This window comes from Malaclemys terrapin, chromosome 18 (assembly GCF_027887155.1).
Source record: "Malaclemys terrapin pileata isolate rMalTer1 chromosome 18, rMalTer1.hap1, whole genome shotgun sequence".
NCBI classification, from domain to species: Eukaryota; Metazoa; Chordata; order Testudines; family Emydidae; genus Malaclemys; species Malaclemys terrapin.
The window spans coordinates 5859889-5880669 of NC_071522.1; the positions used below are offsets into that span (position 1 = coordinate 5859889).

Genomic DNA, 20781 nt, shown 5'->3' on the forward strand with positions numbered 1-20781 from the left:
AAACCGTTGCACATGTCTGTCAGTTATGTATTCCTTGACAGAAACTAGCTGTGTTTGATACAAGTAGGTGTGTTCCGGTAGCCTGGTAAGCTTGGATGGTATGTGATTTTAGCAACTGGAGTACTCTGGTGCCTGCTGTAAGGAATGAAATGAGAATGGTGTTATATAGCATGGCAGGAGTCATAGTGCCTTTCAGTCTTAGACTACTACTTGAAAATGATGGAAATGACCAAATTTAGTGATTATCCATCCTTTCCCAGCAGGCCACTGAGGTCTGGATAAAGATATGATTACTGTATTGTGAGTGATAAGCTATTACTGAATGAACCACATATTACGTATGAGTAAAATGAGCAGAGTGAAGACCATGAATTATACCTGAAAAACAGAAATATTATTTAGAATTTTAATAGAGAGCAATCAATCAAGTAAGTTTTGGATATTGTAGTGTTTTAGATCATTCATGGTTAAGTAGATACAATTTATATTTGTGGACATAAAAGCTCAGAGTGATTACACAAATCCTTTACAATGTTCAACTGAAACAATGTTCAGGATTGTAAACTTTATGTAGAATATATAAAAATTCTTACTGCCTTTTATTAGAACTGTTGATAAACTAATCTGTAATTTCTCAAAGACTGGAAAATAGGTCCTAAACTCAAACTATATTTTTTAGAAATTACAGCATCAACACTTACTGTACAACTGAAATATATAAACACTGATGAGTCTATACAGTAAAACGCATGTCCAAAATTATCTCCACTTTGCACATTCCAAAAATTTGTGATAAAACTTTCAATTATGGATTTTATGATATTTTTGCAAAATGAGAGCTAGAAGCTTAGCATTAAAATATTATTTCAATTATATTTGATGAACGGTGGTTCTTATGCAAATGACACTAATATTAGCTATTACCAGGCACGCAGCTCTGCCTTTAGTCTGAGACAGCACAAGGCTAATCTTAAGCAAAGAATGGTAATTATTCTTAATTGGTTAGTAGTGGTTTGTTGTGAACAAATAGAGTCTGAGATGGGCACCAAACTCACTTTCACTTGTGGTTTAAGAAGGGCTTGGATGAAATTTCCTCTGGAAAGGAAGAGATTTTTTTAACACAGTGTTCTACCTAACAGCCTCCTCCCTCACTCTCTCATACCCAATTGATTAACCAATTTGTTCTGTTTTTCATTTTACTATATAATTTTGCAAAAGGAAATATTTTAAAATAATATTTTGACTTTATTTTTAGGTTGAGTTAAAGAGGAAATACAATGACCAGCACTCAAAGACAAGAGGCCTTTTACCAGGTAGCCAGTGGTATGAAATTCAAGCTTACAGAGCTCTCAACCAGGCACTGGGCAGGTAAGAGAAACTGAATATTATTTAAATATTTTCATTTTTAAACTCCTTTCTTGAACATGATCAGTCCCTCATTCTTAGCACTGGAGGTATTTTTGCACGTCATCTTCATGTTATCCTTGGAATTGTTTAAAATACAGATATTCAGATTTCTTCTTTCTTCAGATAGGCATCAGTAAAATCTAACTGTAAGGGGTTGCCATAAACACGTCAAGCAAATACTAATTAGGAAACTGTATTGCCCTTTTAAATTCAGGAACTCTTTCATATTTTAGGGCCATGGAAGAATCAAATGCAAAGATTTCCGACTGACGCTTAAGTCAGTGGGTATCTTTCATTTCAAAGTAAATAACTCAGAACTATAATTCCTGCCTTGTAAATATTTCTGCCCTGAGTACTCTATGGACCAAAAGTCTTGTAACAACTAACATGGTTAAAAGTGGACTGACGTCTTGCAAATCAAGTGGCAAGATATTTGGCAAGCTGATGTTTGTGCTGAACAAAGATTGAGGAGTGAGAATCTAACCAAGCTGTTGTCCTCAGTACTGCTTTAAAGAGATTGCATGGTAACTGGGTTCATTTTGGCATGACTGCTGTCACTGAGACTTTCTGAAAGAGTAGTGTTTATTGCAACTAATTGTGGTCAAATCTGAGGTGAGGTCTACACTTGCAGTGGCATATAGAGTAGAGACACTAAACCCACAGCGAGAATGGGTATAAATAGCCGTGTAGCCAGTGCGGCACTGCTTCAGCGAGTGGAGACCTACTAGAAACCTAGAGTATATATTGGCTTTCTACATGCCCAAGCACCACCTCCCACAACCACCCACACCTTTCCCTCCTGGGGGGAGTCTTTCCTGCAGAGGGGAATGGCTCCAGCAGCAGGACACTATACTGCCAAAATTAGCAGTGTAGATGGGGAGGCAGTTTGGGTGAATAGAGCCTATATAGTATTGTACTCACATACATACCTCCACCCTTCAGACGTGTCTTTACTCTTCTTGCCTAAGCTATGCCTCACTCTCTATGCTGCTGTTTATTCTCATGCTGTGGGGCTCTGCAGGTATGTACTCTACATACACAGCACCAAGAGAAGTGTGCAGTGCAGAAGTACCCTAAATTTGATTTAATACAGCATGCGAGGGATATATATGACGGGTGGGGAAGGGATTGGGGGAATATGGTGGAGAATAGTAAAAGATCATGATACATACTCATTGTTAGATATCAATCTTGTTAATTTCCTTTTAGGGAGTGAGAGTAATTTAAAAATAAAAAATTTTAGTTCCAGGAGGGTGCAAGAGTGGTGATCAGTGATGGAAGACTTACTGAAGGAAGTGAGTTTGAGGAAGAGAGTTTGGTTGTGTAGTATACAGGTTATTTTGTCTGTCTAAAAATATAGACATTTTCCACTTAAAATCTGTTGCTAATGAAAGGTCTTCATTGTATGACTAACCATTTTAAATGGATGCACTTTAATCTGAGCCGAAAGGGAAAGACAGATTCCCCTACTGGTGTATTTGGAAAAGGCTCAGTTTCATGTAAGGGAGAATAATTCTGGTTTATATTATAATTTGACCCAGATTTTATTATATTGAGCCTTGGAAAAGAAAAGCCAGTAGATTTCAGTGCATTTATAAAAAGAGAATATAAATCAAAATATAGTATTTGCTGACAGTCCTAGAAAGTGGTTGCCGCAGATAGGCAAGCTTCTTTCTGTAAAAGAGTCCTGCAGGGATTGAAGTGAGCAGAAACATGTTAGTCTTGAATCTGGCACTTTTCTCTTAATATAGTGCTGTTACCGTATATGAAGTAACATAAGTCCGTGAAATGTAATAACAACCTCTGGGAATATACCAGATGGTGTGCATGACCAGGTGACAACTGGGCGATGAACTCCTTGCAATGCTGCTTTACTAAACGTGTGGGATATGTTTCCAGTGGGTATAATTCATTTAAATGGCAAGTTAAAACAGCACTTATTAAAGCACTAAAAAATGAAAAGCTCGGAAGGAATCTTTTGCCTTGAATTGTTTTGTTAGTTTTTTCTTTCATGGGAGGCTTTAAAGATATTCAAGAAAAAATTCTTTGCTGAGCTAGTTATGATGCTGTGAATTAGAAGATCTGGATTCTAATCCCATCTCTAGACACAGTGACGTTGTATATCCAATCAGACTTCTTTTTGCCTCAAGGAGTCTGGCGGCATCTTAAAGACTAACAGATTTATTTGTGCATAAGTTTTCGTGGGTAAAAAACCTCACTTCTTCAGAAGTGAGGTTTTTCTTCTTTCCTTTTCTTCCATGAAAGCTTATGCCCAAATAAATCTGTTAGTCTTTAAGGTGCCACCGGACTCCTTGTTGTTTTTGTGGATGCGGACTAATACAGCTACCCCCTGATACTTTTTGAATCAGTTTTCCTTAATTTGTAAAATGAGGATAATGTTTATGTATCTCTCATGGGATTGTGTGGTCCAGTTCATTTATTTTTGTGTAATTCTTTGAAAACCCTTATCTGAAAGACACTGTAGAAGGTCAATGTATTATAAAAATAATTGATTCATATAAAGTGGCACTTCAGGATTGTTACAGAAAGCCACTTTTTAACAAACTTTTAATTACAGAGTCAACAGCCATCATTACCTTGCATCTTGATGTTTTCTTTGTATAGAACGTTATTTTATTAAAACCTTGCCAGAAAATACTAAAACAAGTACATAGTTCTATAAATCTTTGTACAACCACACTCAGTGCATTCCCATACCTTGCCCCTACATTCTTCTATACTCTCCTTTCAGTACTTATCCTATCTTTCCCACAACAGTAGATTGCCAAACAAATAACATCTGTTGTAATTATTAGACATCAAGTCCTCAGTTTGTAAAATAATGTGTGACCTCCTAGTTTGTGTCATCAAATGGTCACTCTTGTGATTCTATGAATTGTGTGAAAAAGCAGTTTCTATGCTTAACTATCTTCTGATATACACCTCTACCCCGATATAACGCCACCCGATATAACACCAATTTGGATATAACGTGGTAAAGCAGCGCTCCAGAGGGGCGGGGCTGCGTGCTCCGGTGGATCAAATCAAGTTCGATATAATGCGGTTTCACCTATAACACAGATTTTTTTGGCTCCCGAGGACAGCGTTATATCGAGGTAGAGGTGTAGTTTTTACATTCCTTCTCTGACAGATATCCCTTTTGTTGGAGCTCAGGAAAGCACATCTGACACATCTTTGCATCTTTTGTGCTTCCAACTGTATGCAAAAGAGAAATAGTTTCCAGTTTTAGATGCTATTTTATTTAATTATAATTCTTTTTCATTGTTCTCCTGTAGGTGTATTCGTCACAAAAAGGATTGGGGTGCTCTTGTGTTAGTTGATGATCGCTTCAGGAGTAACCCTAATAAATACATAACTGGTAAGATATTCAGATTCTCCTGGGAAAGATCCTAGTATTAGGATGTTGAGTTGGGAAATCTAGGCTTCAAGAGGTGATTTCCCAAAGAAATCTGTTATGTGGGGGGAGGCTATAACAAAATATATCCATTAAACTCGGTTCTGTGGTTGTGCAGCTAGAATTCTGAACAACTGTAAAACACTGCTTCTGGGTGTCAGGCTTAAAATGCAATGAAACACACAAATTAGTCATTCTGTTATTTTAATTTAATTCCCATTCAGAACATGCTGGTAGTAAGATTTGTTGAGGAAACTTCAATTTACCGAATTTAACTGACATATTCCAAAATGAAATTTATAACATATTTAAGAACTATTATCCATGGTAAATATAAAAATAAAGGTATCGACTTTCATTCATTTGTATGAGTAGTTTTGCACCCATAGTGAACTGCAGGGGCTAATGTTAGCAGTTAGAGGTTTAACCATCTGGTTTGTAGACATGAACAGGTAGAGGCACCGCCATTCCTTTCATAGCATCGTTGAACATTTGTTTGTGCTGTCATGATCAATTCAGTTTCTTCATGTTTAGTAAAATTAATGCAGCTAAAACAAAAATAAGGCTTACATGACACTAGTCAAGGAGAAATTTCTTAGGAATAGATTGCATAGCTTCATTGCCCCTTCTCCATTTATAAACAACCACAGTAAAAGGATAATGTAAAGGAGATAATTTTCATGTCCAGTCAGCAGGTGGAGCTCAGATTCTGCCATATAAGCAGTTTTCTGACATGTTGTTTTGTATTAGGCAAATGCTTAGATAACTGAAGAGAGGAAACAAAAGGGAGAAAGCAGAGTATTGTAATTTACACACTCACACTAAGAGTTTGTGAATTTGGTAAGCGTAATTTTTTTTCAAAGAATAAAAGCCAATTAAAAAACCTTTTCTAATATAGAGTATTTTTAAGGGATTAAAAGGTGTATTTTTAATGTTTATGAAAATTAATTTTCTCAATCTTCAGTTTTCCTGATTCATCAAAACATTTGTTTGTTTAAGATTTGTGATATACAATAATTATAAAAATTAATATTGGTTCATGTGAGCATCTTGTATGATATTTTTGGAAGTATTAAATGATTGTGATTCTTTCAAAAAAATCTGACACTGTTTTTAATCTGCAAAACCTGCAAACTATTTAAATACTGCTAGATTTTTGTCATGCAGTGAAACAGCTGTAATAAATATATAGTCTATACATAAATTCCTCTTGTAATCATTCATGATATTTAAATTAATAGCACAGGAAGGAAAGCAAGAGAAACATTACACGGATATCAAAGGACAACAGTAGTAACATTTTGGAAGGCTTCAGCGTTGCTGCTGTCCTTAACAGTAGATATCAGTTTAAATTTATTTTAAGAGAAGGGTAGGTGAAAAATGAGAAGATGGGGTAGAGAATTTTTTAAACCAAATGATAACATCATCTGTACTCTAGTTTTTGAAAAATGTTAATAGAAAACTATAAAAAAATCAAGACTTCAATCCTATAAACAATCTCATGGGGGGGAGGGATAGCTCAGTGGTTTGAGCATTGGCCTGCTAAACCCAGGGTTGTGAGTTCAATCCTTGAGGGGGCCACTTGGGAATCTGGGGCAAAATCAGTACTTGGTCCTGCTAGTGAAGGCAGGGGGCTGGACTTGATGACCTTTCAAGGTCCCTTCCAGTTCTAGGAGATGGGATATCTCCATTATTTTTTTTTTTTTTTTTTTTAACTTTACTCACAGGAGTAGTTCCACTGAAGTCAATCTGACTATTCCCATGAGCGAAGCTAAACATGTGTAAGTATTTGCAGGACCAGGGCCCAATTTAGTAACTTGAAATAGCTACTGTATATAATCTAGATAAAGTAAGTTTGGTTGTAGTGTACCAATTTTTTTTTCCATTAGGATTATCCAAATGGGTTCGTCAACAAATCCAGCACCATGAGAACTTTAGTACTGCACTTGAGTCGTTGGATGCATTTGCTAAAAAAAATCAAGAGGGTGCTGGTTCTTCAACCCAGTGTAATAGTGAATCTCTGCTCATACATTCAAGTTCAAAAGATCTGTCACCAACTTCGTTATGGGAGGCATCTATTCATCTGTCACCAGATGTTCCTGTTGAAAGTAAGGTGCAGAATTTGGTCCTGGAAGCTCATTCGCCTACGGCAATCAACACAGTTAATCCTTCAGCATCCAGTCAATCAAGTAACAGCATGGCAACAAAGAAAAGTATGCTTATTTCCCATGTTAAAACTTCATTAACAGTTCTCAGAACTGATATTTTTCTGTAGGCTATAAAATTGTGCTTTTTTTTTTTTTTTTTTGAAAGAGACACACGTTAAAAAAAAAAAAATTATGAAGTGCTGTGCTGTAAAATGGCCACTTCTCACAAATATATATAAGCTTAGCTCAGGAGATTAAACGATTAGTTGTCATCCCATCTGGTTGTCTTAAAACTAACAACTTTGATAAGTTTGTGGTGTAATTTTAAAAATGTTTAACTCTGACATTATCTTGGTTCTGTACTGAAAAAATATGAAGATAATCTGAAGATAATTTACAGTACGTTTACATCTACCAATGTCGACATTGTAGCAAAAAAAAGTTGAATTCACATATGGAGTCATTGTTTTAATTTTACTTACTCGCATCTTACTTGGAGTTGAGTCTGAGCTACAATCTTGGCTCCGGATTGTTTCCAAAGTTTAGAGAATTGTACTTCACATGTACTTCCTACCTCTAATAGCTTGGCTAAATTAATATTCTGCATGCAAATTACATCAACATTTTGTTGATTACATTGATGTAAAATCTGAATTTAGTGGCTCAAGCTCATCTGTAGTCCTAACCATTTATGACAAATAAGAGAATTTGCAAATAGAGAACATAGTAATCTAAAGTGAAAAATACTGACTGTGACTCTTATCCTACAAGCCCAACACACACTTTAACTTTAGGCATGTGAGTTGTCCCAGTTAAGTCAATGCATAATTATTTGATGATCTGACCCTTTATACTGGATTTCATTTCACATAATAACAATAATTCTGTAAACTTAATAAAATTCTGTGCAAAAAGTTTATTGTAAAATAAGGGCAAAAACGAAATCAATTACTATTGTATTTTGTGATTTTCCACAGACGGTCAGAATTTTGGTGTAGAAAATCATTCTCACCAAACAGTGCGGAGAGAAAAACATATAGATTCCAAACCAAAAAGTCCTGCCATCAAAAAAGAAAGAGAGAAAAGGAATAGTTGGACTAATGCTGACCTTATGAAACAATACTTCAGCAATAAGCCACTGACTTCAACACCTCTGCCTGTGAATGAAAAGCAATGCATCTCCAAAGCTATGTGCAAACAAAAAAGGAGAACTATTGAATCTAGTCAGCCTGTTGTTAATGAACGCCAGTGCCAGTTGTCATTGCTTACAGAACATACACCAAGTGGACCAGCATTACAACTGGAAACAACTAGTTCCTCAATATGTGAAGCTGCAACTGCTGAAGAACATCCTGCTGAGCAGCACCTCTGCACTAATAGAGTCATAGATCAATGCATCGAGTTATCTCCAGTAAGAGGAAAAATTGAACTTTCAATGTTAAATGTATCCATAGAAGCAGAAGCTGAGGATGACAGTATCTATTTTACACCTGAACTTTATGATGATATAGAACCAGAGGAACAGCAAATTGAACCATTAATTCAAACGTGTAATAATACTGTGAATCAGAATGAACATGGAGCTTGCATTGTAGCTGAAGATCTTTTTGAAATCAGTACTTCAAAAGTAGTAAGCTCAATTGGAGAAATAAAAAGTAATGATAACATGAACACAGAATTAGCTATAATAATGCAAAATGACAAGATTAAGGATAATACAGTTAGTGATGCTGAAAGTATTACTAGAGTAGGAGAAGTAGAACAGAAAAAATATCAGGAAATGGACACCAGAAAAAAGAAAAGTAAACTTTCCAGATCACGAAACAAAGGTGTGTCTTCCTTCTCATTGAGCAGTACTAGTCCATAGCTACCATGTTTTACAGGAAATTTAGAAATGAACTTCATTATGAATCACTTCTATTTCTGGTAGGCTTTTTTATTGACTATGTAGCCTCACTAGTAGAGAAATGGTGGAATTGTACTTCCATATTATCTCTATCTGATTTGATTTTTTTTATTTTTTTATTTTGCATATGCAAATAATACTGCTCTGCTGTTTTCTTCAGACTTCATTAAGATTCTTCTTCACAATGTATGGCCGAAGAGCCAAACAAGACCCAGGGAATCATAAATTGTAAACCCAATAGTGTACTGTACCTGAAACTATAGGGTGAGGACAAAGTTGATCAGTTGTCGATTGAATTCATCTGGTGTTGAACACTAGCAAGCAATTGCTGTTTAGCCCCCAAGGAAGATAAAACTTCAAGCAGATATAATTCTGTGCATTTATCTTAGATTTAAAAAAATTAATATGCAGAATATGCACATTCCTCGAGCACCAGGTAATTTACGAGAGCAACCCTAGATTCCCAAATTAGGGGAGCCATTTTCCATTCCTTCAAGTCTTTCTTCACAAAAAGAACACATCAGCAGATGAGTAGTATTGAGCAGACTGCTTGAAGGTTAATGGTACTAATAACATTATTATGTATTCTTCCTTTGTTTCATGTGTAAATAGAAAGTTGAGATAAGCTAATATCACTGACATCTCTTCAAAATTTGCTGCTTTGATGATCTTTTTTATTTATGGTCAGGTTCTGAGATGTAATGACAGCCAAACAAGAGTGCACTTTTTTCTACCTTATAAATGCACTTCTTATGCTGTATTTGACCAAGTAAAATATCACATGAACTTTGAAACTTTTCTGTGTATATTTTATTTTGAAATATTTCAAACATTTTTGTTGATTATATTGTACTAAATTTTGGTCCTACTGCCATTATTACAGAAAACCAGAGCAAAGAGAGTTCATGTTACAAAATAAAGCAATAACTTCTATTAGACATTTAAAGAACACAAAATTTGGAATAATTATTTCCAGGGCTTCACGTTTATCCCAGGTTAACATGGTGAATTAACTATTTGACATTGAAAATTAATGCGGAAGGAAGGATTTTGCTGTGATGAAACATTATGATACACACGGTTGAGAAAAACTAGTTTTTGTTTCTATTGTTATATTAATGAAGTACATTTTGGGTGGGGGGTCAACTCCTGGGACAATGTAAAATATTTATGTGGACATTTATATATTTGGCACAGGAGTTGAGTTGGAATTGCACATGTGATGTTTTCTTTAATAATCAGACTAAATAATGCTATGATATCCCCTTGTTCAAAACTGTACGTTTTCTTGCATCAAGTATTGTGAATTAAACAGCTTTTTTTCTTTCTATATTAAATATTGCTTTAAGAAGATGAAAACTTATGTGTGCAAGTATGGTAAAAGATGGGTAGAATATTAAATCTCTTTTGCATATACTGCATTAGATTATTTATCACTAATTGATTACATGACCTTTGGCCCAAATTCTTGTTTCCTCTATTGCAGCAGATAAAGAAAAAAAATTACATAAAGTAAAAATAGTCTCCTTTCACATAAGAACAGTCGCTATACTCAAATTTAGTCTGACTCATAGTTGCTCCACAAAATCCTAATGCTGCAGATTAGTATTATATTTACTTTATTGAGCTCATCTTTAGAGCCCTGGGTGGATACAAATTGATATCCATGGATATAAATCGGTATCCGCAGAACCACAGGGCTCTCCCGGGAACTGCAGCGCAAAACGAGCAGAGCGTGGGGCAGCCACTCCCAGGAGCCAGTGCGCGCCGGCAGCTCCTCTGGCACGGCTGTACCGCCCCAGCCCCGCCTCCTGGGGCAGGCACCAGGCTCACCAGCAGTTGTCCCTGGTCACACTAGTGTGTGCAAGTGGCACACATGCCCCCAGACTGGAGATGTGGAAGGGACGGGGGCAGGGCTGCGGGTGGTACAGCTGTGCCAGACGAGCTGCCAGTGCAGGGCACTGGCTCCTTTGTGTGGCGGTCCCACGGTCTGCTCCTTTCATCGCTGCGGTTCCCAGGAGAACCATGTGGTTCCGCGAATACCGATTTATATCCGTGGATATCTGCGTCTGTGGGTATAAATTTGTATCCGCACAGGGCTCTACCCATCTTCAGTCAGTAGTAACTTTTGTTGTGGGGTTGGTGGATCAAATGGCTAGTGATTTTCTTTCTCCCTCTCTTCATGCCAGCAGCTAACATTGGAACCCTTATGTTAGATTTATATACTGGTGACTGAGCTTCTTTTCATAACTCTTGCAAGAAACCTAACGGTTGGTGTGTGCGGTGGGGACTTCTTGTTCGGGCCTACTGCAGTAGTTACCATTCTTGATCTAAATGCTACTCTTAGTTTTATGGTTCATCCAAAATGCCTAGTTCTCCATTGTTTGCCAGGCTTCTGCTCCTTGTGGGGTTTTGAATTGCTACTCTTAAAGGCCTCATGTAATCTTCTCCAGAAGGTCACATGGAAAATGCCTTTTTATATTTTTGTGTTTAAATCTAAATGTATAATAAAAATCTTCTAGCACTTTTGGCTTTGTGCCTTGAATCACAAGTACCCTCTCTATCCTCTTTCAAGTCTTTCATAGGAAATCTCTCCTCTCTTTTCTTATCATAAGGAGCCTCTGGACCCTTCCTCTCCTGAATTTTTGTCTTGTCTTGTGTATGTCTTGTCTTATCTTGTTTTGATTATAAACTTTGACACATGAAACTGGTCTTATCTATGTTCAAGCACTGTGTTAATTTGCAGTTGCTATATCAATATATAATATCATAATATATAATAACATTGACTTAGGACAAGTGCCACCTATTGAAGTAACATCACCATTAGATACTGGGTTTTCTTTGGAGTTTCCCATTCAAATATTCACCAGACGCATCTTAAATCCTGACTGTTACGCAGTTGCTTGGGAGAACTGATGGGATCATAGACCAGATAGTATTGCTGCCTTTTTTTAAATGCAAAAACTATAAATTCAGCCCTACATGCTTGCGCTCACACACAAGCTTCTTGTTCTCGTATATATACATCAATGGTTGAAAAGCATTTTATTTTTAAATTGATCAGAGATTTGTGGTGACTCAAAACAACAAAAGTAAATTGGTTACTTAGCTGTCTACTTTGCACGTAAATTTTTTTTGTCATAAACTAAAACTAACCTAAAACTGTGTTTGGACTTCTCAAGTCAGTGAAATCTAAATTATAGAAAGAATCCTATTATTCTAAAACAATAATTAATATTAATTTCTTTTGTGCATAAAATAATAATCGAATCCCAAATTTATTAAAGGACTGAATGTGCAAAGAGCATGCAAACGAAGAACCAAGAATGCTGCTAGTAGGGGAAATGGCTTCATCTGTGAAAGAAAGGTACAATATAAAGAGTAGATTGAATGACGTTATTGAATATGGTAGTGGCAACTGTTAACATATAAGAAAAATATATATATTACCTTTTTCCTGTGAGGTGAAATAATGTACAATGTGCATGGTTCTGTATGGTTTATTAGTTGATTAATATAATTATTGTAATTTAAATCTTCAGTAAGTAATGTAGAGACACTTTTATTTCCGGATTAAAAAATTTGTAGCAATGAGCGCTGAACGCCTTATTAGCATCAGTGGTTCTTGAGGATATTCAGCACTTTGCAGAATCAAGACCATAGTTTGTAATAGATGTCTCCTTTCTACATAAGCACTCTTTACTATTTTTGATTAGTGTGTAATTTTTAAGGCAGGGTTTTTCAAAAGAGCCTAAGATCCTAATTCCTTTGAAGCTTAATGGGAGTTCAGCACCTAACTGCCTTAGGAGCCTTTGAAAAATTCCAGACTAAGCATTTTGTAGCCTGTAACCAGATTGCCTCTGTAATCTTGTGATTCTGTAAATTGAGAATGGTCAGTACTTGGGTTGAAAACCTCCAAGGAAACCCCGTCTCCTACAAGATGTAGTATTGGTGATTAAGCAGACTATTCTCTTCCCTTATATAGTATTAAACTAGTACACCACCCGCATGGTGCAAGGGAACATTTTGACACTGTAAAGTCCTTTTTAGTCTGAGACTTAAAACTAAGTCACTAGGTGCTTGTGGTCATTAAATTTCACTGGCCATTTTCTTGAGAGAGGGTATATAGTCCAAATGTCCTGGCAGCTTCTCAGCTGATGGAACTCATGTAAACTCTAAATATCAGTAATTTGTAAAGTACCTCTGGGTTCTTCTGGAACAAATGATGTTATTTAAATATATTATCAACTAGCAGTTTTGTTAATACCATAGATTATAAAATACAGACACTGTATCTCACATTCCAGAAGCCAATAAAGGAGCAACATGATGTGGAGTAACCCTCTGGTCTGGTCTAGTACAACATGCAATCCTACCTTTAAAAATGTACTGTTTTAGTTATATTTTCTTCATAAGTTGTAGTCTGCTATTTGTTAAAATGAACTGTTTACTCATGACTGGTAAATTAATCTTTTAAAGTACTATTTGAAGAGCATTGATTGTAATTTTGTGCCATAAAATTAACATGTGCTCTCATTCTACTGATGTTCTATAAGTTCTCCATTACTTTTTTTTTTTTTTTTAAATTCCAGGGCTGCAGGCTGCAGCCCTTATCACATGAATATAGGTGATCAAGTCTGTGGCGCTACCTTTATAAGTAAGAGGTGCAGGATTGGGTCCTAAATGCTTTACAAAACCATACTTTATGGTGTGCTCTAATTCAGGAAATAATAACCTTTTCAAATATATTGAGCTATTCAGATTAAAATATAAAATAAAACTCCAATATACAAGAAAACTACATTGATGCTTTACATTTCACTGTAATTTAGAGAGAAACATCTAAAATACAAAATTTGTTAATTTCTTTGAATAATACATTTTAAAATTTGGCACTCAAAGTTTTGTTTGGAGTCTATGATGCCAAGTCTATTGTTTTATCTTATTTGGTCTGCTGCTCAACCCCTTTTTTGGAGACTACAGTATTATAAAATATCTCATATATAATATATATTAATTAGTCGTCATTTTTATTATTTCATATGATACATATTTTACCAATTAATGTAAATTTTAAAGCAATTAAATATTGATTCAAATGGATCTGTGCTTCTAATATTATTTATTTATATTGAAGCAATAATTTTCATTAGTATATTACTTGATAGTAATGGTTTTTATTTTTAAATAATTATGACCTACATATTTAGACATTAAATGTTTAATACATTAATTTATTTATTGCCTTATTATATTGTGGAAGGAAACACACAGCCAACCTTGCAGGTCAGGACTGTATTGTATTGTCTGTGAAGCTGAAATATTACCAAGGGCAGAGGGTAAGACCTGTTCCAGCTCATTTTCATTTTGCTTTTGGGGCTAGGGGGCTGTACAAATTTTTTTTTTACCTTGCACCTCTGAATACTGAACGTACGTTTTAGAATAATCCTTAGTTAACCAGAAGGATAAGGTAATTAGTAAATTAATTATTTCTTTAAGACCGATTTTAGATTTGCAGCATTTCTTTTTACCGACGTTATTACAGTAAAGCAGCTTCTTCGTTTTCACCTGAAGTCTCATTGCAGACAACAGACCCTCTTAGAATGTGTGGAACTGTAGTCTCTGACTGACAAATAGCATTTTTTATTATCTATCTCACTGACCTTTCCCTAAATTTAGAGACAGGCTGGTGAATTACCATAAAAGTGGTGGCTAATGGAAGCAGTCTCAGTGTTGCTCTGCCTGTTTGATAGTGTTTTAAACCTCAACATACTAACCTGGCTTGCAGCACAGCTAGCATCTATTTAAGTGGAGTATGCCAGCTAATTGGATAGCACAGTCTGTGACAGTTGGTTCTGGCAGCATCCCCAGATTAGAGAGATCAAGGGGCAGGGGTGTGTTTTACCTCCCAGCCCTGCCATATTTGCCACCTCTGTTAGGTGTTGTCGTTATGTGGGATGACTATGGCTACATGAGATGTGGTGGTATTTTGGCAGCATAATTTGAAAAAGACCAAAAATATGTTTTTGATGGAAATACATGCCTTCCTGCATAACATGATCTTCTTGTCATTCTTCTTCCTTCCTGTCCCACTGCTTACTTTTGTCTGTTTTTTAACCCTCACTTGTTGTGTCATGTCAAACATAGATTATGAATTCTTTGTTTGACTATGATTTAATTTGTTCTTGTGAGACATCTAACCCTCTTTTGGACTCCCAAACCTTTATGGTAATGATAATGGTCTTGCTCGCTAAGATTGTAGAGTCATGCTACTAGACCACATATACTAGTGGCATAGCTAGAGATGTTAGCATCAACATTCATTGATGACGACATGGAAACAATGAGACACATATGCCATAGTATGGTTAAATGCAGAGGCTGTAACCTTATTAAAATTCTTAACCAACAGGGACCATTCCTCCCAACTACATGTTTGGGCTGTTCCAATGCAGATTTCAACTTGGCACCAGTGGCCCTGGGTTCTACAAACCTGAGGGGAGCTATGAAGGCCATGTCCCGCCCCCTTAACACTCTCAGGCCTACTCAGGGAGCCTGGCTGGCCAGTCAGAGTCCCAATCCACTCCCCACCTACAAACAGGAGGTAGGAGAAATTAGATGAGGGAAGCCACATGCAGCATGACATGTGGAAACATACCCCCTCATTGTGCAAATGTTATACTCTGGGCCCATGCCCAAGAAGCCCCTTGGATTACAGGGTCTTCCTCTCAGACCCTTTCTAACTCACCAGCCGTACTAGAACCCACTGAAGTCGCAAAAGGCAATATAATGGACCTCGGAGATACTCGATGGGGGTGAAAAAATCCACACAGCAGTTTGCCAATTTTGCAATATGGGAAAAATTCCTTCCAGATCTCCAAACGAAGTCTGGCAATGAGCCTCTACCCTGGTATCTAAAGAGATCTCATCCATTAGATGGGGAGAATATGGCTATGCCTATGCTATGAGCTAGGGGTGTGATTCCCTGCTCACATACACATACTCATGCTAGTTTTCATTGAGTGTAGTGTAGCCACTGTAGAACGGGTAGTGGCAAGACTGTGCCACGTACTTACTCACCAGTTTCAGGCAGGTTTGTACTCAACATGGCTAAGCCATGCCTTCCTTGCCAGTTCCCCTGCTACACTGCTATTTATACTCAGGATTGTTCAAGGAGAGCTACTGTCTACACAAGCTGGGAATCACGCCCCTCCCTCCTAGTGGAGACATAGCCTCCGAGTGGGGCTTGAATGGAACCAAACTGGCAGCTTGGCAGCAGAAAGCAAAAGAGCTCAGAATGGCTACTCCCGGCAATAAAAGTAAGGAGAGACCACCCTCCAGAGCAAGTGAGGGCTAGGCACATGGCTCTTCCTAACTCCCCTGTCCAATACCAGTTGCAGTAGGCAGGTCAGAATCCATTTCCTGGCCACCAGATGGGATAGCCTTCCTCCTCCCATCATGGAAGGGGCTGTGGAGGAATGAGAAAGGAGCAGCACCCTCTCCCATACACTTATTCTTCAGGGATGGGAAGGGGGAACCAGGAAGAGCATATAGAGCACTCCCCCAGCTGCTCCTACTCGGTGATCTCCAGGTGCCCCCTTAACCCAGGGGTAGAGGAAGTGAGGGCTGTCCCCACTGCTTCTGGATCCATCAAAGTTAAACCTGGCTAGCAAGATGAGCATTATTATATGAATACAGAAAAGCAGGCCAAAAGTAGTAAAGGATCATCCACTTTCAGAACGACCTACTTTTGGGGCTTGTCACAGGCTGGCTGGTTCTTTAAGGTGAATCAGGCTCAGCTTTGCCTGTGATGTTGCTATTATCCTCCATGGGATCCTGATCTGGTAGCTTAGCATAGTGACTCCAGCTGTGCAAGGATCAGGGAGGACTGCATAGAGAGAGAGGAGGAAGGAAACCCAGGAGAGAGGAGCAAGGAGAGTTTTTTCCCTGGGAAGAGGCTGGTGAAGGCAGGCTGGAGAGACCCACAGGGAGCAGGTTAGGCTCCTGTGGGAGGTGCTGACATAGGGCCTGTGAGAAGCTGCCACCATTCCCAGGCAGGAGAAGCAGTCTGCTAAGAAGGAGGACATCCAGAGAAAAAGCCTTGGGAAGCAGTGCTCAGCCAAAGCAGCAAAGAAGGAACTCTGCAGGCGCCAGGAATAGTGGTCAAGCACGGGGAACTTCACAGCCTGAGAGGAGTAGAAGGATCTTTTGTTTGGATGTTGGCGTGGATTCTTTAGTTGGACTTTTGTTACCCTGAAAGGGAACAGAACTGGAAAAGGGAGCTGAGCCATAGCCAGAGAGAGAGGCTATCACAGGGCCAAAGAAATGGCTAACGGGCGCTGGAGATGTCAACTCTAACACCAGGGCACTACTGCGGCACGTGGAACACTTAGAGGGCAACATGGTCTAATGTCATCAATAAATTCCTGACCTTTCATCTGTTTCTTAAACATTAAATTGTCTGTTCTTGTGCCTTTGGCAATTGATATATAGTGAAGTGGAAGTGTGGTACAGGAAATGAAACCATTCTGAAGCTCTGGGGTGCTTTAGCATTGGTGGGCACCAATGTGTCTATTGGCAGCAATAGGTTTTTTACTGTTTAGATTAGACTCCTTTTGTCAGTTGATTGATGGAAGTGTAAAATCTGTCACATTTTGATGAAAATTTAACATAAATGCAATTTATGGAAAATAGATTCAAACTCACTCATCAGGTTAGTATTTATACTAGGAAAAAAACCACTCATTGATAAGTAGATTTGGGATACATTAGAAAAATAAAATAAGGTCACTGTCCAAAGCCCATTTAAATCAATGGAGGTCTTTTCATTGACTTGAAGAGGTGTTGGATCTGGGCCTAAATTACCATCTTGTAAATGTGGAAAGTTTGCAGTGTATTCAAACTGTATTGTATTCAAAACTGTGTGTATAAAAAGAATACTTTAACCTCTACTTTTTTAATTTTAGGAACTTTGAAAAAAGCTTTCTGCAGTAATGCAGAGCTGCAAATAGTCCAGAAACTCTTCAGAAATACAAATGTAAGAGCTACAGAATCTCTTAGCAATTGCATGTGTGAATTAGGTGCCATTTCAGAAGATGATAATGTGGTGTTGATCATCACAGATGATGCAAGTCTTAGTCATCTTAAAGAAACTTTGAAGGTTTATCAAACTCAAGTGAAGTATGAAGGTAAATCTCTCTGATGGCTAATACATACCCCATACTGATTGCCAAATCCTTATTCATTAAGAGCTCACTTCATGTCAGACTTATCACGTGAGACCCCTCCCCCCCACACATTCATGGAATTTGAATTAAGTGCTGATGAGACTCATGGGCTCTTCCTTTTAGGTCGTTGGCAAGTGGACCCTTTAACATTTGTTTCTCCCAGGCTGTATACCTAGTAGCCATTGCATTGAGCCAGGAGTGAGTGAAATAGAAGTACTTATAGCCGATACACCTTTCATAGTGCTCCAAAAGGATAAGATCTACCCAAATTTCTCCTTGTAATGATGTCTGAATTCCATCTCAACCAGTCCATCAGCCCCTCATTCTTCTTCACTAGGCATTGTAACTTACCAAGGAAAGCAAAGCTACATAAATTAGATGTCCGGTGATATTGCAGCATTATTACCTGGATAATAAAAAATCTTTTTGCAGATTTATAAAGTTATTTTGGCATTTGGGGACAAGTCCAATGAGGAATCAATATTTGCTTTAATATAATCTTAATTGGTTAAACTTTATTCAACTATGTTAACCAAGCAGGTATCCAGTCCTGCAGGCCACTTCTGTTACATTCAACCAAGCTAGCTTCCATGATGATCTTGAGATATGTCTTCTCTTTTGAAATCTATATAGCTGCCACACCAGTTCTACCCTTTTGACTAGGCAGTTAAGACCGATATTCTTTACAGGAAAGCAGTTGTTTAACAAAGGAGTCCTCACACCTCTTCTAGAGTGTAGTTACTGTTAATACTAGTCAACCTCCCAGGACTGGGGAATATGCAGAAGCAATTCTGTGTGGAAAAAGGAATGTTACTCCCTTGTAGAAGGAGTGCCACACTAAATTCATTGTTTGGTGTAAGCAAGCATAACTCTATTGACTTTTGTTGAGATGCGTCTGTTTACACCAGCAGTGAATTTGACCTGTTGCCTTTTAATCCACACCAATGCATCTTCTCTTCCTCAATTCTTCATGTCATTCCATGGTATTCTGAATTGGGGGATCTGCAGAGGCAATATACTTGGTGAGATCTAGTTACAGGTAACTAACTTTCCTTTTACTGCACATTTAGCTGATATATACCAAAAGCAAAGAAAAAAGATTTTTGTTAATGTATAGACTGCCTTGTTACTACTAGACTGCATAGTCTATTAGATATGATTTTGTCAGATGATTCTAATTGAATGAATTATTCTCTTATTAAAAGTATTAAATATTACAAAGTTTTCCTCTTCATTACTTTTCTCTCTCTTACTTATTGACATACTAAAAACTGAATGTCCATTTGGATTTTTCACATGTGAAACATTTCACAAATCAAACTTGTAATATTACTTTCTTTTAAGATGTCTCTGGATGTATGTATGAAAGGATTTTTTCTTTCTTTTTGGAAGACTTGGACACAGGTTTATCTTTAAATGCTATCTGGAATGTGAAGGAATGTTCTCTGACCAGCTATTTGCAATGCAGAAACTGTGTCATCCGGTCTATTTCTCCGTGTCCTTTGATAGGAGCTGAAATTATTGATCTCAATAACAATGCACAGTCATGGGTAAGTTCAATTGGTTCATATTGTGTATCAGAGGTAGCAAATGAGTTGTATGTATCGATTGAACATATCTAAATGCCAGTTTTAAAGAGAGTGAAAATATACTTTTAAATAGGGAAAAATGTAGGTTACTTAAGTCATGCTTCTACCAGATAGGTTTGAAATTATTTACACTAGAGTGTTTAGTAACTGAGATTAGGTCACCTTAAATCAAGACCTTTTTCAGTGTCTGTAGATAATTTGATAGACTGTCTATAGTTTTAATTTTATTATCAAAATATCCAGCATTTACTAATATTTCATATAAAAGGAGCACTGACTGATCTGGGAACAAAACAGAAGAGCAAAGGGTCATAAAAGGTTGTTACAAGGAGGAGGGAGAAAAATTATTGTTCTTAACCTCTGAGGATAGGAAAAGAAGCAATGGGCTTAAATTTCAGCAAGGGAGGTTTAGGTTGGACATTAGGAAACTTCCTAACTGTCAGGGTAGTTAAGCACTGGAATAAATTGCTTAGAGAGGTTGTGAAACTTCCCCCCATGTTAAGTTCTCCTCACACCTTCTATGGGTCATCTCGATTATCACTTCAAAGTTTTTTCTTCTGCTGCTACTGATAGCTCATCTCAATTGATTGGCCTCTTACAATTGGTATGTGTACAAATGGTATACAACTTCCACCTTTTCATGTTCTCTGTATGTATAAATATCTTCTGTCTGTGTGTTTCACTCTATGCATCTGAATTATTACCCAACAATATAAAATAGCTGATCACTGTAAGTTATAATAAAATGAGTTCATGATTTACCAAGTTTAGATGTTTTGAACAGTAATCTTTTATTTTAGTGTATTTTTTAAAGTGATGATTTTGTAACTTATGCTAGGAAATATGAAGGATTGTGTGTGCAAATGAGAGCAAGTGTTTCACCCTTCTGTTGTTTTGTGTGAGAGTGTAGTTGTACAGCCAATGTCAGCCAATATATAGCTGTGGAATCGGTTGTCATTAAATTTATATATTTCGTATTTTTATTAATGTGCAGAATAACCTAGCATTATAGTCTTAATCTACTTCCAGGTCTTAACCTCTCCCTTTCCTTTTTAACTGGAAACATACCCATTAATTGATGTTTTAG

General features: G+C 37.2%; 1 protein-coding gene across 1 annotated transcript in view; it reads left to right on the plus strand.

The window, feature by feature from the left end:
• The window catches only part of BRIP1 (BRCA1 interacting helicase 1), a 126857-nt gene extending 106397 nt beyond the window's left edge, over positions 1-20460 (plus strand). The window contains exons 17-23 of the mRNA XM_054008544.1: positions 1256-1368; positions 4704-4786; positions 6712-7035; positions 7947-8798; positions 12166-12245; positions 14142-14217; positions 19498-20460. Of these exons, the coding sequence (XP_053864519.1) occupies positions 1256-1368; positions 4704-4786; positions 6712-7035; positions 7947-8798; positions 12166-12245; positions 14142-14217; positions 19498-19727 (1758 nt within the window). The 3' untranslated portion in view covers positions 19728-20460. The remainder of the gene's footprint in view (positions 1-1255; positions 1369-4703; positions 4787-6711; positions 7036-7946; positions 8799-12165; positions 12246-14141; positions 14218-19497) is intronic.
• The last annotated feature ends 321 nt before the right edge of the window (positions 20461-20781 follow it).